At 44.3% G+C, this 24,753-nt stretch overlaps 1 protein-coding gene across 1 annotated transcript in view; it reads right to left on the bottom strand.

Moving 5' to 3' along the window:
- OVCH1 (ovochymase 1) overlaps nt 1–24,753 on the bottom strand; it is an 852,055-nt gene that overhangs the window by 76,211 nt on the left and 751,091 nt on the right. The window contains exon 31 of the mRNA XM_086952799.1: nt 17,906–18,069. Coding sequence (XP_086808925.1) covers nt 17,906–18,069 — 164 coding nt within the window. The remainder of the gene's footprint in view (nt 1–17,905; nt 18,070–24,753) is intronic.

Below are 24,753 nucleotides of genomic sequence, written 5' to 3'. Positions count from 1 at the left end.
GGTAAAGGCGCCCCTCGGACTATTTCAGACCTGTTTGGCGCCTCCCCTACCACCGTTATCACCCGTTTTGGCTCTGCACATGGTCTCGGGATGAGAGGACTGTCCACACCCCCACATTCGTGTCTAAACTTGCATGACCCCTGAGGCCTTGTACATTTTCCCCTGTTAAAATTCCAACAAATCCCCTTTTTACCTGCGTTGCCACTCTACTTCGAGTGATGCTCGTTACCTGCACCCGTCCGAAAGGGTGTCCCAGAGGTTTGGCGGGAAGACTCACCCCCGATACCCCCCGACAATGGTACCTTTAACATGCCTGAATTCTCCATTTTTTGCCAAGAAATGGAGTCATAACAATCCCAAGTTAGGGCTGGGTCGTGCTCCTTAGCCTTCCTAAAAATATTGTCATAACAAAACCACTGATTGCCCTCGTATGCTAGAGAATACTCCATGATACGTGTCTGATTAATAGGCAATTCCGTCAACAACTCAGGCCTTCGCTCACCCATAATGGAGGTGAAAATGCCAAACGCTCTGCCCCAAGTACCTACGTTCTCGTCGACCTTAAAGGCGGCCATTTTTGCGCGCCAAATACTCGGATGCATAAGCTCTTTTTGGCCCTTCACATGCTCGATCTCGTAATGGTCAGTAAGCAAAGAAAACATGTTCACATACTTATCAGACCAAATCTTTTCCTTAATTTCGAGTGGAACATGCTGGGCCACTTTCTCCCTTCGTGAGGGTACAGACCCCTCGCCCGCAATCGGCATTAGCCGCTTACCTGAACTAGGTGCTGTACTTGCTGCCGAACTCGCGCCTGCTGCGGTCTCAGCCACCGGAACCTGCAGGGGAACAGAAGATGGTGCCTTCGCAGCCTCTCTAGATTCCCGCAATTGCCTCATTACTGCCCTGGCGTCGTCCGCCGTGGTGCCCTCACTATCTTTTCCCAACCACGCTGCCAGTTGTGCAGCCAACTCGGGAGGCATATCTTCCCCGTTCACGGGGGTGACTACCACGGGGATCGGATGCCCCTCCTTCGGAACCGGGATTGGCTCCTCTATCGGTGTCTCGGGAACCGGGGCCTCCCCCCGAGGTGCCCCCCTCTTGGACCTCTTGCCTCTCCCGCTAGGGACTACCCCCGGCAATGCTGGTCCGACGATTCGCTTCGGGCCTCCCGCCCCGTTCATTACCGCCATCTGTTTTTTCAACTCGGCTATGTCCTTCACGAGCATGCGGAGCATCTGATCGGTACCGACCCGCTTTCCGACCTTCTTGCCCGGCATTCTCCAACGAAGATATCTGTAAAAACAAGAACAAAATTACAACGCTCAAAATTGGCTCTTCGTTCCGTCTCGAGCTCACGTGCAGCGGGGAGGTGCAGCTTCAGAGCACAGGAACAAGAGGATGCTTTCTTGGCTTGTTGCTCCTTTTATCCGTCTTCGGGCGGGCGTAAACCCGCCTCCGCCTGCCTCCGGGGGCGTGGCCGGCGGCGTCAGCGTCTAGGACAACCCACTCCAGGGCGGGAAAAGGCGCGCCCGGCTACGCCGCTTCGGGCATACCAGCCGAGACTCGCCTCCCGCCCAAGATGGCCTCCCGGGGGGATCGGGGTACTCCACCATACGTTCGGGGGGACCGAGTGGTCGCCCCTTTCCAGATGTATTGCACCGAAACGCGTCGACGCATTTCTTAAATCAAAGAATCCAAGGGAAGCCTAGTACACACTGGATGTACAGACATTTTTGTCACAGTTGTGTAAGATAGTGAAAGCAATCTTAGGCTGTTGGATCTAGAAATCTATAGTGGCGAGAATATCCAGGAGCCACAGTTATAATAGGGGTTTATTACTTTATAGTGTGTTTTTGTGAAACTTCTTACTGTTTATGAACTGCAAATGTGTTATATATGTATTCCTTTGCTCTGTATTTTTAATTACTGTACACATGAGATATTGATTGTATGTCTTTACTTTTCAAAGAATAATTCTTTGAAATTTTAAACATTGCGTCCTTTTTATTGTTGTATGAAATTTTCTATTAAATAGATTGTTAACAAATTTTATTTTTCTGTGGAAATTATTACTAAATTTGACACTATAGCACAGCAGAATATAGTAGCCTGCTGTTTAAATGCTCTAGTGTAACTGCAATGGTATATATACATTAAGCAAACGAGCGCACTCCAGGGATTTCCCTCTGACTTGTCATTAAGAAAATAAAAGCATTCAAGTTCCAACGTGAGAAGTTGGACCATGAACACGGTCAAGTCTTCACCTTCTCTAAAAAATACGACAATGTCAAAGCTGCAAGGAAGGCGATATCTCCTCCCCAGTCATCTCACGATGAAAACTAAAGTGAACCAGCAGTCACGTCAGCCTCTGATCTCAGCTCGACAGTTGACAGTGAATCTGATAATGAACAACTCAGGGTCCAGCAGTTGGGTTTCACAAATCCTATAACTTGCGCATGAGGTGACTGTCTGCGCCAGGACAGAAGGCAAACATTGTGTCCCCGTGTTCCAGGTGCAAATACCATCAAAAATACAATGGCAAACGATGGGAGGGATGCAAATGTGGCACTGAACGAAAACGTAAAACAATACAAAAAAGCAAAGAAACAATGGAGGCGCAAATAGGTTCTATTGATGTAAATTATGACTCACAGACTATCAAACTTAACGAACATTGTTTTAACGGAAAGTGAACTAAAGATATTATCACTTGGATTATTCTTTAGTCCCAAAAGCGATTTCAACTATGCGCAAATGATATGTACAAATGTGTGCAAACTTAAATTATGCAAATTCCATCTGCTACAAGGGTCACATAAGATCCAACAAAGCACTACCGATGAGACTCGCAGTCCCTCAATATTAACAGCTGGCGATATGGAACTTCTACATAATCTCCAACAATTGCAGAGTAACAATGAAGACGTTGAACCACCCTCGAGTCAAAATACCATCGCTAGGGGAGATCAAGGCAACAAACTTCAAACCCAAGTCCACCTTCTGTTCTATTAAGCTAAGGGACAATATAGATGTTTTTTCATGATAAAATATCGCAGAAGCTGAAAACAATTTATAAAAAAACAACGAGAGGAAAAAACATTACAATAGTCAAGATCATGCATATTATCAGTCAATGAGAAAATTGCAAGATAATGACAATATAATTATCAGGCAATCGGACAAAGGTGGCAATATTGTACTGTGGTCGAGAGAACTATGTATGGATGAGGCCATGTGCCAACATAATGATAGGGACTGCTACAGACGTAGTTCGATGTTGATTGTCAAAACTACGTGGAACACTTTTTATTCAAGTCTATTGGCATGGAAGAGCGCTGGTTTACTGACAATTGTTGAATTCAAATTTCTCAAGAATGACCACCCTGTGTTGCCAGTGGTTTACATTGGTATCAAGATACATAAAGACAAAAGTAAACCACTGGGCAGGCCAATAATATCAGCATGCAATAGCATCATGGAAAATCTAAGCACATATGTGGATTTTTATTTGCAGTAATATGTAAGAGGCTACCCTCTTTCATTTTAGATACAGGTGATGTGCTAAGAAAACTAAATGACATTGTTTTAAAACCAAATTATTTGCCTATTTCATTAGATGTCTCGTCCTTATATACCAGTATTAATCACAGGGATGGTTTAAAAGCGATAGAGCATTTTTTACCAGACCGATTTGATTTTACAAGCACAACAAAATGTTACTGGCCATGATCACGTGTCTTGAGAAGAACTTTATTCTTTTCCAGAACCAAGTGTTTGAGCAGGTACGGGGTGTGGCTATGGGGGCCAGTTTTTCCCCCAGTTATGCCTGTTTGCACATGGGGCTGTGGGAGGAACTGGTCCTCATGTCAAGCAAGCTAATAAAATGGTTTCGATACAGTGATGATTTGCTAATACCTGGAGAGGTAGGGAGATTGGTGCCCTCCAGTTTGAGCAAATAAATGATAATCTTGATCTCGAATTTACCGGCCAGATAAGCAATGTATCTATCTGCTTTCTTGATGTTGAGATTTTGGTTCAGACTAACCAGTTGCACACAAGGCTGTATAGAAAACCTACAGCAGGCATGCTTTGCAACATGCTGCAAGTCACCACCCTGCACATCTGATCCGCAGCATCCCTTTTGGGGAGATGCTGCGGATAAGGAGAATTTGTAGCTATGACCTTGATTGTCAAACAGCCCAGAAAGAATGCTATGATAGGTTTCTGAGGAGAGGCTACTCATTGGATGTGTTCAATAAAGCTATGATCAGAGCAAACGAACTGGGTAGAACACAGGCATTGGCTTGTAAAGCTAGCACCAATTCAAATCTGATATCAGAGTCAACACAACCATCTAGACTAATTCTCACCTACAGTATTCAACATAAAACTATACGTAGGATGATTAACAGAAATTGGGCATTGGTGTAAATTGACCCAGTCCTAGGTGACAAAATAACCATGTCACCAAATATAACATAGGAAATCCCGCTCTGAGTGATGCTTTGGTCAAAAGTAGCCCAGAAATGAGAAACAATGTGACTTGGCTTAATGCCAGCAAAGGATTTATTAAACGTGCTGTGCGCAAAACCTGCAAACATGGTGTCAGTAAGACTGAGTAGGTCACGCCTTTCAGCAACAAACCTATCCACATTAGTAAAAAACTGACAAGCAAGACTGAATTTGCCGTTTATTTGCTGGAGTGTCCTTGTGGCCTGCGATATATAGGTAGCACCAAGCTGCAGGTTCACAAATGGATACTCCAGCACATAAGAGCAATCAACAACGGTGATGTATTATTTCCAGTTCCACGAAATTTCAGGGAAGTGCATGCTAAGAAATCAATTGAGCTTAAATATTTTGTTGTGGACTCAGTCCCACCCCTGAGAAGAGGTGGTGACCGAGAGGCAATGCTGAGAAGGCTAGAGACTAAGTATATTTTAGAAATGTGGAAATGGACTGTAAGACACCACATGGTTTGAATTCTAGTGAGGATTTCTTTACACGTTTATGACAATTCTGATTTAATTGAACTGCTTAAATCTTGTGGCTGCATCATCAATGTTTTTAATATTTAGCTTTTGTATTTTTGCACTAACTTTGCACATGTGAACCTTAGGGCTCACAAGGCGACACTTTGAATTGCACTGGCACTTTATTATTAGGCATGGAATGACTGATCCAAAGCCAACATGGGCTATATTATTTTGTATGCAACAATTTGGCATCAAGATGCATATAATTGAACCGTGTTAGATTGGGATTATGCTATTATTTATATGCCATAGTTTACATTTGTTTTACTCTTAATATGCAATTTTATCCAATCTGTGAGGTTCAGAATACCTTTTTATTCCAGCATCTCTTATGAGCATTGTATGTAATTATTTAATATTTATTTATTTACATATTTATTGATATTTATATCTTTTTGCTCATTTTGTACCATATTTACTATGCCAACGGTAGTTCATAATATATTGAACCGACCTGCCATTGTGAAAACTACTGTTCCGTTTTTTTCCATGTCTATGAACTCTATAGTAACGGCTAGCAGCAATGTCACTTTAAAAATGCTACGTTCTCTCCTCTAACGTGTCATGTGATCAAGGCCCCAAGAGGGCTGAAACTCATTATGGTGGCGGTGCACAAGATTGAACAAACATAATTGCACTATATTTTGGGTTCACTTAGTCTTTCGTAGGAAAGAAGGACACAAGAAAACTATATATATATATATATATATATATGTATATATATATATATATATATATTACATTACCTACTGGCGGTCGCCAGTAGGTAGTTATAGTTAGGATTATTTTCTATCGGGAAACCGCAACATTCTATTGGGAATAACTTTGGCGTCTATTGAGGGATCTGCCTGTAATTTTCCTGAAATTTGCCTCGCTGCGCTCCGCTCCGTCCCTGAAAGTTTGGGGGGATTCGTCAAGCGAGGGCCGAGATAAAAGGGGGGTCCCAAAACGTGTTTTCCCCATGTTAATTTCCAGAGGGCGGTTGGACTCACTTTTAGCCCGAACGGCTGAATGGATTTCCACCAAACTTGGCAAAATTGTAGGGACTGGTAGCCCGATGTGCCTTTGCTATGTCTCAAGATATGTGCTCCAGTGGATTTTGAGTGATGTAGGTTAAAAAAATATATATATATCTATAAGCGCGCCCCGGTACACGCACCGGGGCGTTCTCCAGCGCGCTACGAGAGTTCGCGAGCGGAAAGCTGATTGGCTCTCGGGTGTCTGTCAACATTCCAAACAGTCCGGAGCGGCCGCCATCTTGTGTCTCGGTAGGATCGAGACACAAGAGGTGGCAAAAACAAAGGGGGAAATGACCAAAAGGGGGCAGGGTAGACCCCCCCCCCCGACCCCTTAGGTTTGATGTGGGGGCCATAAAAGGGCCCCGCGGGGCAAAAAAAATAGATATTTTTTTCGATTTGCGCGGGTGGAGCGCCCGGTACGCGTACCGGGGAGCGTACCATGGGGAAAAAAGAATGACAGAGTTTTTTAAAAAGTAGCATTTTTTTATAAATTGGAGGTAGTTCTAAAAAAACTGTTTTTAATTCTTTTTGTTGCTTTATATTTTATTGTTTTTTGGAACATTTTTTACTTTTTTTGGCTTTTATGAACAATTTTATATTTTTTTGTAATTTTTATGGGGACAAACAAAAAACACGGAATTGTAAACGGCTCAACTGGAGCAGAAAAAACAGGAAAAAATTAAAGTTTGTTTTTGCACTTGTGGTTGTCTCCAGCACGGTTAATCATTTTAATACTTTGCTCTCCATAGCAAATTGTCCTTCCACAAAATTTGCAAACTATTTTGAAATCTCCAAACTGGGTTTGGATGTTTGGGACCATCTCCCTTGTCTCTGGACCCGATGGAGTGGGTTGTTTACTTTGGGAGGTGCTGGGAGAAGATTGGGGAGGGTTTTTGGTCAGTTCTCGGACCTCTGCCGCAGCATAGTTGTTTGGGTGCCGGCGTTGCATGTGGCGAATCATGGTGTTGTTGCCAAAAGAATACTTTTTGGAGGGTTCCCCCTGGAAAGTAAAGTGCCACAGATCAGACAAATAACGTTTGGCACATTAACTTTCTTGAGGCCCCGTGGGATTTTAAAAAAACTACCAGACAATGTGCTCCTTTGGCTTATAGGTGGTAGTATCTTCAGGTAGGTACAGCCTCTCCTCCTCCACCTCCTCCTCCCCCTCTTCTTCTTCTTCTTCTCCACCACTGTGGTGTTGTGGTGGTGGTGGTGGTGGTTGAGATGCTCCTGCTGCTACGGTAGCCATTTCTCAGTACAAATCGGTACAAATAGGTCTGCAAACAGGTCTTCCTCAGTCAAAGTAAAAAGTGAGAATGAGGAAAAAAGGTAGGGGCTTTCATCATTTGGAAACCAAAACTGTCCTGAACCAATGAAAAGTGTTATTTTCAGGTCACATGACCCGACGCGCTTACGTAGCATGCTGGTGCTCTTTGCTTGCTGATTATATCCTAAGCACATGAGTTTATAAAATTAATTGACAATTTTATATCAAATGTGTACATTGGCAATATTTTTTTTAGTATTGTATTGAATTTTGGATACCTTGATTTAAACACGGTGGACAGTGTTTCTAATTGATATACTTTACAACAGTAGTGCGTTTGGTATACTAGTGGGGTCTCCACCAGATGTTTATCTTTTTTTTTAAGCCAATAACAAAACAAATATTATACATGACATTAGAAGGGTAGACATAAAAAATTAAAAAAAAATTAAAAACAGACAAAAAGAATGAAAATCTTATACCTTTAATGCCAAGAGTAAAAGACATCAAAGAAAATGAAACACCGTCATGGGTTGATAATGCCTTATTGCTCCCATAACTGGTCAATCCTAATACCATTACATTTCAACCAAGAACGCTGTCCTAGCCAAAGCAAGTTCCATTTACGTACCTGTCTAATTAAGACCCATAATTCATTAACTCTAGGAATGATAGGATCTACCCAAGCTCTAGCAATACATAAACAGGCACACACAATATTAATAGTTGCCAGGAGATTCCAGTTACTAACAGCCCCACAATCGATCCCCAGAAAAACATCTTTTGAAGTGAGCTGATAATTAGGGCCAAGGAGTGGACAAAGAATACTGTTGACACCCTCCAGAATACGTTGAGTTTAGTACAATCAAACATATGTCTACGGTCTGCCGCATGCAGCCGACATTTTGGACAAAATGATTTTTCCGTATTCCCAGAAGCCCACTTCGATACACCCGCCGGATAGTAGTACAACAGGTGTACAGCCCGATGCTGTTGTAACTTCAAATTAACGGATGTTACCGCTTGATCAAGTACTTCCATACTCTCCCAAATGTCCTCAACGGTTATTTCAACCTGTAGGATCCGGCTAAGTGTAGCCGCAATTTGTAAGCTATCATCGGTAGCCGGGCCAACATTTTTGATAGACTGAGTCAATTACCCCCCCCGACCAATGCGGGTATATATTCAGACTAGTATTTGGGCAATGTTAATAACTTCTTGCCTCGTACAAAATAATCCCTAACCTGTAAGTATTTAAAGAATGTTTTTTGTGAGAGACCAAATTCATCCTTAAGTGCAATAAGAGAACAAAACCCCTGTCCATCATAAAGTTGGCAGAGTTGGTTGATGCCCTTAGATTGCCAATCTTTGCCAATATGATCCTGGAATATGTTGGGCATCATTGGATTGCCCCATAGCATAGCGTATTGATGCTGCGCCGGTAAAAAATATTGCTTACAGATATCAAGCCAGATACGATTTATGTCTATAATTACCTTAAACTTTACCCGCTTGAAGTAATTGGGGTCAGCGGTATTGTACAACAAACCCCACTATTGGGCCACAAGCAAGCTGATACAGTAACAATGTTGAGCCGGCATCCAGTCCGCAGGGCAGACCACAGAGGCAACTGGCAAAAAAAGCCCAAAAATAGAACTGAAAATCTGGGAGCTTAAAACCTCCCTGTTCATAAGATAATGTTAAACTAGAGAGCCCGCCGGGCATGCTTATACACCCATATGAAACTATTTATAACACTATTCAATTTCTTTCAAAAAGACGGGGGCGCGTATGGTATAGAGTGAAACAAGTATAGGAATTTAGTGAGGATACTCATTCTTATAACGTTACAACTCCCATAAATACTTTGTAGTAGTCAATGCCAGGTACGCAATTTGGCTGCAACACTTTTTAAAAGAGGATCGTAATTTAATGTAATACCCTTAACCTGGCTACAGATGCATACCAGAAGATAAATTGCACAAAAGGTAACCCCCAATGTTGTAGGGAGAGCATCAGGTTGAAAATTAACAATTGTCTGGGTCTTGGTGGAATTTAGCTTATAGCCTGAAAAGGAGCCAAGTAACTCAGCCTCTTCGATAATGTGTGTGATGACGTCGGCCAGATTAGTGGAGTAAACCGTAATATCGCCTACATACCCTGTAACCTAGAGTTCAATACCATTAAGACTAACAGGGGAGATACTTCCGTTAAGCAGTAAGTGTCCTATGTGTGGATCCCTGTTGTGTCCCACGTTGTACATCAAAGTTAGCAGATGTCAAGCCATTCACTTTGATTGTAGCAAACAGGGTTTTGCACAGTTTTTGTACCGCAGAGACGAACCTGGGGCCAAAACCAAGTGACTGCAAAGTAAGCCATAGGACCTCCCAGGCCACTCTTTGGAATGACTTCTCCGCGTCAAGCATAATCATGCCCATTTATTTATGAAGTTTACTCAAAGTGTCAAAAGCCGAGATAGCAGTGCCTATATGGGTCATTGTAGCCAGTCCAGGAACAAAGCTGTGCTGCTGTGCTGATACCAACTTATGGATAAAGGGAGGTAAGCAGGCGGCCAGGATTTTAGAAAAGATTTTGGCATCTGCATTAATAAGTGATATTGAACGATAAGAGCTTCTATCGTCAAGCAGTTTCCCTTTTTTGGGAAGATCACAATATTAGTTGTTTCCCATGAGTCAGGCGCATTGCCTCCATTAAAAATACTCAAGCTGAGCTTCAGATAGACCGGAGCTAAAAAGTCATGAAAAACCTTCTAAAATTCAAGCAGGATGGCATTGTGCCCGACTGCTTTATCAGAGGGTAAGGACTTAATAGAGTCTTCCACCTCAGCCAACAATAGGTCTTTTTGAAAGTTGTCATCATCCGGGCAATCAAGCATAGCAGATGACTCGTCTGCAAGTATTCAAAGCAGGTGTGTTGACAGAATGAGGCAGGAGCTGTATATTAGTCAGCATATTGCAGCCTGAATTGCTCCGTTATATCCGCTGGCTGAATAAATGACTTGCCACACTCCCCTCCGATAATTTTGACAAGGGTCCTGGCCTTTTGATAGGCAATCTGAAGGGCGAGCACCCGTCCCACACTCTATTCCGTATTGATATTGCGTAGCTTTAGGTTTATGATATTTAGAAGCAATCTTATCCATTAAACCCCTGTTTATTTTAGATCGTATTTTTAGCTTCTGAAGATATATTGCCTGTGCACCCGCATCACCGGCAGTAATTGCCCCAGCATGCTGGTGCTCTAATTTTAAATGCTCTCGCAGAGCCCATTTGGTCGCCTCTTTAGCAAGTCGATTCTGAACCAGAATAAAACGAGGAGTTCCCCCCCCTAATGAACGCTTTCATACAATCACATACACATGAGATATTAGCCGTGCCTACTTTAATGTTTAAATAAATACCCCTTCAAAGCTCCTCCGACATTTGCTACATACTGAGGGTTGCTAAGTAAGTGTCTCAGAAATGTAAAAGGCCGGGTGACTTTTCTAGCGCCAAGCTGTCTCTGTAGTCAGCATGACAGGAAAATGGTCAGAAATGATCTTCTAACAGACCTCTACCATAGTATTTTCCAAAAGAGACCTCTTGGTGAAAATCATATCCATGCGGGAATAGTGTTTATGTGGGTGTGAGTACAAAAAGTGTAGCCTGGCAGTGTAGGATGTAGCACTCGCCAAGCATCGTCAAGCTCGTGAATATACAAAAGCTCCTGAATTGCTGCCCTAGTTTTAGACATTCTTGCCCTACTTCTACTATTAGTAGTATCTATTTTACTGTACATTATGCAATTAAAGTCACCCAAGATTATAAGATCCCCATCCCAGGCCAATAATTCACCACTCAATTGATCAAAAATCTCAGCACAATCAGAGTTGGGACCATATACAACACAGATCGTAGCAATACGACCCGCTATAAGCAGCTGGACTATAGCCCATCTCCCCCAGCTATCCCACAGTGTGCGCATCACTGTAGCGACTAAAGTCCTTGATTTCTGTATAATGACCACCGGAAAGAAACTGTCTGGTGTACAAACTAGTGTAACATAGCCTAGCTGTTCCAGCAACAGTCTATCTTTATATGCTATATGGGTTGCCGTTAAGCGGATTACCTGTGGTGTCAGAGTACAGAGTTCCTCCCTGATTAAATGGCACTTACAAAGCTGGTTCAACCCTGCGACATTTCAGCACATAACTTTTAAGTATGACATTGAATATTATAAAACTCTGACATCTTAATTTTAACATCTACCCTTCTAACTGTTAATTTGCTGTTACCCCCCCCCACAGCCCCCCATCTGCCGTCAGCTAGTGCAAAGCAACCACCCCCTTATCCTATAGGGACCCTCCCCCCAACCCTTTCCAAACCCTGGTGAAAGGAATCATCCCACCCCAGAGCGGTCGCTGGCTGCTTTAGTGGATGCCAAACCAACCCCCCTACGGGGGGGTTGGTTTGGCACAAGCACTTTTAACAGTCATTTCTTTTTTTTTTTAAGCTTCCATAGAGTTTTACCCACCCCCTTTTGAATTCTAGGTCCAGAAAAAGTAAAGATAAGGAAATAAAAGAGGGGAGGATATTGAAAGAGCGAAAGGAGAAGGTAGAGAAAAATAAGCGCAATAGCCAGTCCTGTTGTACTCAGTGTGTCTTTTCTATGCCAGTGCACTTGTGGCGCCTCCTTCAGTGGCCTCAGCTTGCCATTTCAAAAGAGCCCATCTGGCCTCCTGTTCAGTATTGAAAAAATACGAATGTCCAATAATCTTCAGGCATGCTGGCTCCTGTAGCTAGACTTACGAGCACACCGATTTAAAAGGATCGATTAGCTGCAGCATCCTCCAGTGCCGATCCATTGTAGACTTGCACAAATGCACAAAAATAGTCATAGTGTCCAATTTGACAAGAGACAAAGGGAGCCTTAGAAAAAATTGCTTGGCGCAGCAAGAAGTTACGTAATAAAATCAAAATGAGATGTGGTCGAGGTGGGTTGTCCCAATTCACAAGTGGAACAGTAAAGGGTATACGTTGTGCCGTTGAACTTGGGAGTCCATGTCCCAATCTGAGAGATCAGGAAATGCTTGTTGAAGCAAACTAACGATATACGCCCGTGGATCCGAGCCCTCTCCCCCCTCTGGTATGCCGAAAATATGTAAATTGTGGTGCTGTTGGCGGTTCTCAAGATCCTAAACCTTAGGTTGCAAGAAAGCCAATTTCGCATGCTTTCGCAATCCCAGCAGTGTGTGAATTAGTTTTTTCAACTAGTGCCACCCGTTCCTGTAATTCCGTAACGTCAGTAAACAAAGAGGCACATCTACAAGTATCTTCAGTTACTGCAGCCTTGATATCTTGACTATCCGCCTTTGCTTGACTATAATATTCCTGAGACTCAGTTCTTTGAAGAGACAGCGCCTTTAGGATAGTAGTTAGAGTGGGTATGTCTTACTCCTAGGTCTCCAAGTGACCCACTTCAGGGTTTGACGTGCTATCCTTTCTTGCACCTGAAGTTCAGGGGACTGATGTAATCCTCGTCTCAGCCAATTCTTCGCTGTCCGCCTCAGATTCACAATGCCGACTGGGAACTACTTGCAAAGCATTTGAGGCCGCCGCAGGAGAAGGAAGTTGTTGGTAGTTATTCTCGTCCCTCATCAGTGAATCAGAGGTCATACTACCAGGATTGGAGAGTCTAAAAACAATAGCCTTGACCTCTCCTTTCGAAGCCACCCATTTTCACAGAGGACTAAAATTGGCATCCGTCTTCGCTTTATTTGAAAAATCACTTTTAAGTTGTCCCGCAACTGTAGTAGTGGCGCTGAACCCTCCTCCCCCACACACCTTTTGCTCCTTTGGTCGTTCTGGTCCCTCTGGTGGTTTTAGGACCTTTCCCCTGTAATGATTTTGCCTTAACCACCACCGTCGCTGCTGGCGTACATTCGACAGCGGGGGGCTCAATCATTTCATCATTGCTCCGAATACCCCAGTCCCTCGTGCCGCATCTCCTGACTGTAATGAATATCCTGACATAACGTCCTTGGGTACATCCTGAAGGGCTTGTTCCACAGAGGAAAACATAGGGCTATCGGTTATCACTGATCTGTCACGGGCAACTTGAAGATTATGTTTTTAGACTATCCCCACCAGCTGCTCCACAAATGAAAGGATTGGGATCCAATTTATGATGTATACCTTTATTGTCTTTTCCCTAACAGACACCCGCTAAAAGTACATCCTGCTCCTGTTGCTGTTGCTGGGGTATTTGCATAGCCACCATCTCGGGGGAATAGTCACTGGCACTACTTGTTAAATGACTCATTTTCCCTGACTATGTTGCTCTTGTCTTGACGCAGAGCCATTATGATCATTAGGATTCGCCATTGACTTGACAGGGGGGGGGGGGGGATCATCCCTCTTTGGACCTAAAATGCCAACTTCGAGTAACCCCCTATCATCCAGACCATATGGCACCGCTGCCATAAGGGGTTCAGCCATCTCTTGCCCAGGAATAGACAGGGCTCGACAAATCTGAAAAATTGTACTAGTCCTGCAGGTCTAGTAACTTGGAAAATCCCCTCGACCCAACTGCAACCTACTTGACCTCGGTCTTTGAAAACAGAGCAAAAGTGACAAGTTAAGAAGATAAAAAGGCATCTTTATTGCTTAGTTCCTTTGTGAGCAATACAAATGCCTTTAAATCTTGTTATCTTGTCACTTTTGCTCCGTTTTCAAAGGCAGAGGACAAAAGTTAGTTTGTTTCCTACTCGCCAGAAAGGGCGAGTAGGAGCTAAAAATAGCTCGTCCTCATCCATTCTCCCTCGCAAATGCGAGCGGGCGAGTGGATTTGTCGAGCCCTGATAGAATTAACTGGTCCACGGGACCCAAGTACCCTCCCCGGCCTTGCCAGAGCGAAATAGTCTCAGGATAGGTCGTCAGAGTGTAGAGTTGGATTCAGTGTATACTAACATCCTGACACTCATGCACTCCTGTGCCGCTTTCCTCAGGGATAGGATAGCTGCCCTGTATTGCCAAATTGTCTCCAGTATGCCGGCCCCTTCTGGACCAATGTACGTGGGGGGACCATAGCCACAACGCAGGGCAACACAAATGTCCACTGACCGGTACTTGTTGAGGCTCGGCGTGTATCTCGATGAGCAGAGACCATGGTGGAGCAAAACGTCAGCCCAATATTCATCCAAAGCGCTGCTCGGCCTGCATACACTAAACTTCGTGCAACGGCTGAGCCAAGCTACCACATTGATGCTATCAGCGAGTGGCAGGCTGTTTGATGCCTGTTCGCAGAGCCGTCTTCACTATTCACTTTGATAACTATTTCGGTCAAAGACTATAAAAGTGCAATAAAATATATACAAGCACAGAATTAAAATAAATACATCAGATTAAAAGGTTATTAAACATTAGATATCAAAGGAGTAGTTAAAAATAAAAGCGATGGTCCCTTAGTCCTTATGAATTATTGCGGATCTTCTCCTCCACATACCGACAAGAAACCGGGAAACAGCAAAGACAATGGGAGGGGTAGTATCATAAGTTAAGACTCTACAGGCAAGAGCACAGTGTCTAAAGCCCAAGTTTTTACAAAGTGGGATGATCCAACACTTCGGAATTTCACCCTATGCTGGACAGAAGAAGAGGATATGTATGATATCTTCCCTGGCATGGTTGCAGGCAGGGCAGTTAGCCTTCGTCGCTTTTGTCCATCTTGAAGTGAATTCCCCGACTGGTAGAGGGCCGTGTCTCAGTTGAATGTATAGCTTTCTAGCCAGTGGAGGTTGCACCTGATCCAGGAACGCCTCCATCATGAATTCAACTTTAATTGTCAGGAACTCATTGGATAGTCTGCCCAGAGAATTTGAACTATGTAGCAATTTGAGGTTGTACGCTTTTAGAGCTGCCACCAAGACAGTCCTTTGAGTCCTCAAACAGCTCTCCTCCGGTGTATCCCAAAGTTGGGGAAGGCCAATTTGGTAAAAAAGGGACTTTACATGTTCCAGCCATGGTATGTTCTTGGTCTTTAACTGCCCCGAAATGGTTTTGAATTCTGCTCTAAATGGTTTCAGCTCCTGGACAGACCAGAGCCTTCTCCAATAGAGCAGAGGTCGAGCTGCCGTCAGCTCAGAAATAGGTTCCAGGCCCAGGTCCAAGCGTAGTGGGAGCAGAGGCGTACTTTGCGGGAGATCGAACAGATGCCGCATGAAGGAGTGTTCCACTTTCGTTAGGTTACATGTGCTAGTGTGTCCCCAGAGTTCTGCAGCATATAAGGCTGCGGACCTAACCTGTATTTTATAAATCTCTAGGGCTGGGGTAACCGGTTTGAAAGATAGGGTGCTGCAAAATCTGCCTATGCCTCCCATTATCTGTGCTAGTCTCAAGGAGGATTTAGAGATTTGCTGGTCCCATGTGAATTGTTCTGTTAACACAATGCGCGCTAGCGGAATTCCGCTCGCACGCTGGGCTTTGCGGAAACGCACTTTACGTGACAAGCTGGGCTCGTCATCAGCGTGCGAGGAGGCTACGCCATGACGAGCCCAGCTCGTCATCAGCGTCGAAGGGGTTAAAGTCACTCCCAAATATGTGAATGTCTTGACTCTCTCAAGGAGGGTTCCGTTCAGAGTGGGGTTGGGGCGGGTGTGCCTCGGGGGGTTGAAGATCATAAACTTGGTTTTCTCCAAGTTGATCTCCAAAACCGCGAGGCGCAGAAGGATAACAAAACTGTCCAAAACCCGCTGAATGCCCGATGATGTCCGCGACAACAGCAGGGTGTCGTCCGCGAACATCAGAGCGGGCACCCTGCCAGTGGCCAAGCGTGGTGCATCATTGTCCTTGACACAATTGAGTCTGTCTATCAGGCCATTAACATATAAGCTAAAGAGGGTAGGGGCTAATACGCAGCCCTGGCGTACTCCTCGTGTGACAGGGAAACGATCAGATAATTCCCCATTCTTCCCACATCTCACCTGGGCAAAATTCCCAGTGTGGAGCTGGGTTATGGAGTCTAATAAGTAAGCAGGGAGACCAAGTTCCTCCAACACCGTCCAGAGCCTCTCCCTCTGGACCAGATTGAATGCGGCCCGCAGGTCCACAAAAACAAGGTAGAGGCTGCCACTATTCAGCTGCCTTGTGTCTTGACGCCGTATTGCCATACCGCAGTGGAGCTCCTGAGCCATCTACAGTCACCAGGTAATCAGGCGTAGCAGGCGGGGTGCTGTTGGGGGCTTTAGAATACCCCCCCCCCACTCTTACTGCCCACTCGCCGTCATCTCGTGGGCTTAGCATCAGCCCTAGGTGCGGAAGTGTGAAAGCCAGCGTGGCCGATGAGGAGGGTCTCTGAGCGGTATCCACACCGGCGGACTCACTCCACAATCTTCCCCTCATGTACGGATGACATCCCAATGGATGGATGGATGGAGATATATATATATATATATATATATATATATTTATATTTATACTAGCAGCCCGTCCCGACTATGTCCGGGTATGAATTGCTGCCGGCCAGTAGTATATTGTTTTGTAGGATTTCGTTTTGATAGCATTATATCTGTGACAGGTCTGAGAAACGCTCCGATTCACAGTGCACTGCTGATGCACTTAAGAGTGCGCGTTTAGTAGTGTGTACTTTATTTTTCCTTGCAATATTATGTAGCTCGAACTCGACAACATGGCACGAGCACAATTTACATTACAGAAGAACACATTCATTTGTGGTAGGCATGGGGAGACGAAGCAATTTGCCTGGAATCACAGGATGTTGAGTTGATGCAGAGATTTGAACGTAGCTCCCCAGCTCTAAAGTTCGCAATTCTAGAACTTGTGGCGGGAGGTATGTCTAAAAGTGTATGTCGGTGCTAGCCATCAATGAGAGAGACCTATGCATTTTTCAAATGGGTGGTGAAAAAATATGAGTATGTTGCTGGAGATGTGGGCCGTCGTGCCACCAATGTACTTACCGGGGGAGGGTAAACACCCATTATTCCGCAACTTTCTTTACACATACCATCACTTCGCATACATTCATTACGAAAGTACCATGACTCTGCAATGCCATTATAACGCATGGCATTACATTTTATATGCTTTTACCATGCATACATTTACAACGAAATTCGTTGTAAATGCATGAATGTTAAAAGCATGTTTTGATTTTTTAATGTTTGGATAAGGTAAGTATGATATATATATATATATATATATATATATATATATATTGTAATTGCATTTATATAGCCCTTACTACCCCTGACAAAGCGTTATATCACATCATATTTCACTGTTTACTACTGCACCTATAACTGGACCAGTCATAGGGTCCATGCAAAGAGTGAACAGAGGATCCATAGCTGGACATACCCAGATTCCTGGAATGAGTCAGAAATGGACGAATTAACAAATAAAAGGAAAGACTCTGGTGAAATCAAAGCAACAAACCCATTACGTAAGATTTGTATGCTCAAGCATACCCATTAGACTTTCAGGGACCAGTTTGCATCACATTGTGCTGACCCACTGTTCCTGTACTCCATCATTACCATAAAATAATAAAAATGGATCTCATACCTATATTCAGGGGTGCGGTTAGTTCCAGAAGCATGATGTCCATCATGGGAGGGAGCCTTTCATCACTATATTCTGGGGGTCTGTACATATTCTTCACAAGATATTTGTTGTAATTGGCTTGATCCAAACGCGTAATTCCGACAAGTACTCTAGTACCAGAAAGGCTGAAAGGCAAACAATTTTGTAAATAAAAAGTTCTCTCTCCATGCTACCTCATTGTATACTGATTTGCAATCACGGTCTACATTCTCATGAATAACAGAACATGTTTTTGCTTGCATGCTTTGAGGTTTGACAGAGCATTCACAGATCTCAGGATCTTAATTAAATGAGACTTGTCAGCCTTCCAACCCAATCTTCCACTTTTGGTATAGTTCCGAATTCTCTTTGCGAACAGCCCCCAAATTGCCTTACATACTGGTTCATAGAAAGTTGGCAAAAGGTATAAAATTAGCAACCACTTCTGCTGTGCCAAGATGATTTTTTTTCCCCAAAAACCATATCAAATCTATTGAATACCTTCATCCCAAAAGTAGTAACTTTCTCACATCCACAGAAGGCTACCCAAAATCTGAGACAGATAGTGGGAACATGAGCATAATTAGAGGTGGCTATATATGCATGAAAATCAGGATTCCTTTACTTCATATATAGCAAAGTAAAATCCATTTTGGATCATGAAACAGGGCTGCATATTCTAGGTCAGACTTCATCACTATGTCAACATTCAAAATGATTTAATATAGACAGCTTTTACAGGCGTATATTTCCAAATAGTAAAATTTGCATGAAGCTTAAGGAAACCCCCTAGGAAAACAGCAATGTGTTTCATTTACAAAGATCTAAATATTTCCCACTTAAGCAATTAAATTTCCAGATCTCAAAATTTATTACACAATGATTTCAAAATATATAAGATTCTTTACATTCAGAAACCCAACCTCTCCAATATAATATTTTATTATCAAGGTGTATAGCTGTAATATTCCATAAAGACTTATTCATGTAATGTAAATGTTACCTTGTGTTCGCATCAACCTGTCCCTACATATATTTCAGTAGAAGGGATAGTTGGCGTGCTTATAGCCATAAAGATTCCCATATCCATGGAAAGTAGAAGATCTAATATAAAACATTCAGACATTAATGATTCAGTGTATACCAAACAGCAAACCAGGTCTGCCTTGATTTAGTGTATATGGAGTACACTAAAGAACAAGTTACTTATCTTTGGTATCTAGCGACAGACTCCTTGCCTTAGAATAGTCCCCATGTGTCAGACTTGGTCTAACTTTTTTGGCCATTCCCTTTGCGTGCCAGTAGGTGGCATCATTCGGCTCTGTGTGGTGTCTGAGGCAGCGTCCTCTCCCGAAGTGATGTACGGGGAGCCTATATAGGTGCCACATCAGCGGGATGGCCTCAGTTCTTGACTTTTTTTTGCATGGAGCTGTTACAGGAGATCTGCAACAGGGGCAGGCTTATTGGAAGACAGATGCCCAGGAGTACGAGATACCGTACTCTACTTGCCCAATGCTGGGCAACTATGATCACTTGTGCCCGTTCGTTCTTGATCTTCTGAAGAACTCTGAACATGAGTGGTATTGGAGGAAAGGTATACAGCAATCCTGACCTCCACTCAAGATGAAATGAGTCTCTGAGTGAGAGTCGCTTTGGAAACACCAGCACACAAATGCTGCGATTGCACATTCTTGGTGGTGGCAAATAAATCTAACCAATGTTCTCCGATGAAGTCCAAAGAGACCTTGCACCACCTCAGGATTGAAATGCGCCATTTATGATCTGCAAGGCTACAATGGCTGAGTTTTATCTGCTCGGATGTTTAGAGAGCACACCAGTTGTTCAACCACCAGAAAAATTTCCCCACGCTCCAACCATGCCCAGAGACACACAGAGCCTCTTGATACAGGGTCCTCAACCCCACCTAAATCTGCTTGTTGCAATACCACATTGCGGTGGTGTTGTCCGTGAACACCTGAACTAGCCTTCCCTTGATGGAATGAAGAAAGTCTTCCAATGCCAGGTGAATTGTTCTAAGCTCCAACATGTTGATATAGAGTTGAGACTCTGCCGGAGACCAAAGATTTTTGATCTCCACCTCTCCCAAATGGCTGTACTAACCCAGAAGTGATGCAGCTGTCACTCCTGTGAGCTCTGGATGGGGATATGAGAGGGTTCTGTCACTGACGCAATCGCAATTTACGAGCCACCACTGCAGATCTCTTTGCAGGCCTCTCCGTTATCTGAACCAAGTCAGATATTCCCCTGATGCTGTGCCCACTGGGACTTCAGATCACACTGCAGAGCCCACTTATGCCAACAGGCATGTTTTATCATCAGGATGCAGGAGGCTATGAGAGACTAAAACAGAATCATAGCCCAAATGCCCTGTACTGACAGCTCTGGAGGAGAAGCCAGATACTGGAGAATAACTAAGAAGAAAGGGAGAGTCTGAGCAAGAGCCTGGTGTGGCTTTGCCCACGTTGATAGTGAATTCCAGCAAATGAGGAGGTTCACCATAGTCTGAAGGTGATCACGCCTTCAGAAGCCAGTATCTAGGTAGGAGAAGACTGGAAACCCTGACCACTGCAGATTTGCTGCAACCACCACTATCACTTTGGTGAACATCCGAGGTAGGATGGTAAGACCAAAGGGGGACCACAGCGAACGGGTAATGCTCTTGACCTACTGTGGACCACAGGTAATGCCTGTGGGCACGTGGATATGGAAGTTGGCATCCAGTCTCCAAGATAGAGGACAGGCAGTACCTCAGCCAAAGTGAGAAATTAGAATTTTCCTTTTTTCAGGAAAAAGATTTAGGATAGGACTGAGGCCTCCATCCTTTTTCAGCACCAGGAAGTAGCGGAAATAGCAACCACAACCTACTTCTGATGCTGGAATTCTCTGAATAGCTCCTTTGGCTAGAATAGCTAGTACTTCCTGTCGATAGAGTGAGAGGTGGTCCTCCATCAGCCAGTCATTGGTTGGTGGCCAAGGTAGTTGGAAAGGTAGGGGTTAGTTGGAAAGGTAGGGCATATCACCGCTGGACAATCTTAAGCGCCCATTTGTCTGAAGTGATTTCCCTCCATTGGGAGAGTTGGTCCCGAATATTCCCACCAACCGAGTGCCCATGAAGGTAGGCAGGCAAACTAAAGAGGCTTTGAGGTTGCAGCTGCAAGGAGGGGATGGAGATTGGGATGCAGATTGGGTTGACCTCTGGCTCTTGTTCCTATGTGGCTTGTGGAGCTGCGTCTGCAGTCATGAAATGACTGGGATGTTTGCTGACCATGGTAGGTAGAGGGAAAGGATACAGCTTATAACTCGTACCATAGCAGCAGAATGCTGCTGTCATGGCCCATGGCGAGCCCCAATGACCTAGTGGTGGCCCTACTGTCTTTGCAAAGCCCAAGTACCGAATACACCTTGTCACCAAAAAGGTGAGCCCCATCGAAGGGCATGTCCATAAAGGATGCCTGGACATCCCCCCCAAAAAGTCAGTTGTCCTCAGCCAGGTGTGACGTTGGAGCCTCTGTCCAGTGAGTCAGTTGCACCCAATCCACATCAGATCATGAACTTTTGCCACATCTCTCCGGTTGGCAAGAGATTGGGAAAATTTGGCTAGAGCCTCCCCCAAGACAACAGGCAGGACTTGCACAACCATATCCACACAGTGTGAGAATCAGCCCAAGAACCATACAGTGTTCGCGGAATACAGTGCCAGGCTGGTGAAAGATAAAAACGTCTTTCTGAAGGTATTCAGCCTCTTGTATTCCCTATCCAGTGGTGTGGTAGGGAATGCACTGGGATTTATACTGGAGGTTGAAGTCTGGACCATAAGGCTCTCAGTAGTGGGTTGTTGGGAGAGTATGTCTGGGTTCTTGCTACCGGGTTGATGGGGGCAAGAGGTATTTCTGTGCACAGGAGTGCCTGTTTAGGGCTTGGCCCCCACCCAGAGTAGGATGTCAGTGGGGGCTTCATTAAAGTGGAGTAGGTGTTCTGAAGGGAATACCCCGGGCTGAAACACCTCAATCAAGACAGTGGTCTTGACCTTAACTGTGGGCAGCTAAAGGTCCAGGACCTCAGCCACACTCCGGACCATCATTGCAAACAAAGCCCTTTCCTCCATAGCTCTTCTGGGGGAAGAGAGATGTGGCCTTGTCTGGTGAGGTGTCCAAACCACTGCAATAAGTCAGGTCATTATACCATGTGTCATGGACTCAGCTAGGGGGTCGAAGTAGCGATAAGGAACCTCAGAGGAAATCGGGCTCCATCTCCAACTGAGGCAGCATGGGTTTGGGCGACACTGGAACTTATGGGCGTGGTGGCACCGGAACAGCACCACTGGATTAGTCCCAGGAGAACGTTGTGAAGTCACGCTCTATCTCGATCCACCAATGGACCAGGAGGGCCTGACTAGTGCCGTGGGAGGATCCACTGGTGGGGCCTCAGTTGGAGTACCTTCTGAACCCATGGGGCCCAAAGGCTCTCCAGAGTAGTACAACCACTCAAAAATTAGGCTCATCGCCTCATAAAACACACCAAGTTGGAAAGGGGTTACTATGGGAAACTAGGAGAAACTCAGAGAAGCACGGAGCAGACCCAGTGTGACATTGGCACCACAGGAACAAATTAGGACCAGGCCTGGATTTGTGGCATTGTTCCCTAGCATCGTCTGATGAATAGGACCGATGTGGAGAAGTCAAAGAGCGCTCCAACTTCTTGTGAGACTTAACTGGAAACATCCAGGAGAGACGACTATGGTCACAAGTAACTCCAGGAGCAGTCCCGAGACCTCCCTAGCAAATGGGACCTTGGAGGCGCGGATCTTCATGCCCAGAACATTTATGGCCCACTCACGAATGGCCTTTGGATTCATGGCACTGCAATCAGCACAGGCCGTGAAATTGGGGTCCCGTCACAGACACACTAAGTAGGGGTCTGCCACAAGGCTTGAGACGGTCAGTTTCTTCAGGGACAGTCCAAAAATCGAGAAAAAAGCACACTAGTTGTTCCACAAAAGTTGAATAAATTAAGTCAAAAATTGACTGAGGGAGCGCTTCCTGATCGGAGCTGATTGTGTAGAATAGAAGGAACTGAGGTCAGCACACTGGGGTGACTCTTATATAGGCACTGCACGCTCATTTCCAGCATGGACGCTGGTGTCAAATTGCACCACCTACCGTCGTGCAAAGGGATTTGTCACGATTTTCCAGATCCAGTCTGACGCCCAGGGATATTCTTAGGTAAGGAAGCTGCTGCTAGATGCATTAATCAGATGACCATGTGTATTATAAAATATGTGTGGACAGAACTTCCTTTTTTGGGTCTCTAAACAGAAATGCATTTTACCTTTCACCCTTCCACCCATAGAAAGTACTTAGAATGTTATCTATTACCCAAATATTATCCATCAATGACCAGGGTAAGGCATTCAAAACTGCACAACCTTTCCCTAAGCTCAGTGGGACCACTTAAAAAACAAATTCCATTCAACATACTCAACTATCAGTTTTCCATTACCAGATCACATATGCATGGCTAGCGACTACAATTCATAAATATTTTGCTTTATAGACAGGTATGTAATTGGTGGCAATCTGTTAGAGCAGCACTTTTTGATTCAATCTGGGTGTTGGTTCCTCAGTTTAATAGGAAAATTGTCATTGATGAGAAGGTCAGCAAGTTGGTGAGTAACAGCCAAGTAGCTCGTGGTGGTTGCTTACATGAGAGCCTTCCTATATTTTTACACACTTTCACACAATCTTAGTGAATAGGATTGATGTGAATATCCTTTGTCACGTGACTTGACTAAAGCATCACATGCTGGCATTGAGGTAGTCTCCAAAAATTATTGGAACGGGACCCTTCATTACTACAAATATTACATTGGTATGGGTATGCCTTAAGAATTGCGCATACAGTGCGACTTTGTTCAAGGGATTCATATTTTATTCACTCCAGCAAAACAAACAAACTGGTAAGAGTCTTTTAACTTGGGCCCTACCAAAATCTAATGCATAGTGTGACAATGTAATTCAAAATCTCAAACCCAGGTGATTGCACACTATGGCTCACTGTGTATTAAGTAATTTTTACAAAGATTGCAGAAGTTTTAAGGCACATTTATTAGAATGGACTAAGAAATTGCCAGCTGTTGTCAACAGAATCCGCAATGATCTCTAGGCATTTAAGACCTTCAAAGAGACTTTCTGTACAACCCTGCATTCCACCAGAAAGACAGATGGACGCAGATATTTCCACTATTTGAAACACACATTTATTGATTACCAGTGGCTTCTACATCAGCTTTGTTACCCATTTACTAATATTAAAAATAGTTTAAAAAAATTCTTTGCTTTAGGAATTTTCTTTTAAATTTTTTATGTTATGGATGAACTCCAGATGAGGGTGGATAACGGTCAATCAGCATTTCTGAAATTACTCAATCGGTCAGCCGCTTTTGACACAGTCAATCACAAGACACCACTGGCAAGGCTAGCTATGAGTGGAGTTGGTGGTATGGAGAATTGGAGAAGTGTGGCTCAAGTGGTTGGAGCGGCAGACCCTGATGCAGAGGTCTGGCCCGGACCAGGGTTCAATTCCCCGCCTCGGCGGGTCTTGGGCTCAAAATTTCCCCAGACCTGACAATTCTTGCCTCGGTGCCTATTCCAATCATGGAGTCCCACTCTGTAACTCTGGGCAATAGCTTGCTTAATCTCCACAACGGCCCCTCGCAGCGGGATGTCTGGCTTTCACCTTGGGGATGCCCAGTAATGGGTTATCTCGCAGGGGAATACCAGGACGGGTTCCCTAAGCAAGCGCTGGGACGC

Source organism: Lissotriton vulgaris, chromosome 1_2 (genome assembly GCF_964263255.1).
Source record: "Lissotriton vulgaris chromosome 1_2, aLisVul1.2, whole genome shotgun sequence".
NCBI lineage: Eukaryota > Metazoa > Chordata > Amphibia > Caudata > Salamandridae > Lissotriton > Lissotriton vulgaris.
This window is presented reverse-complemented; position numbering and strand designations above follow the sequence as displayed.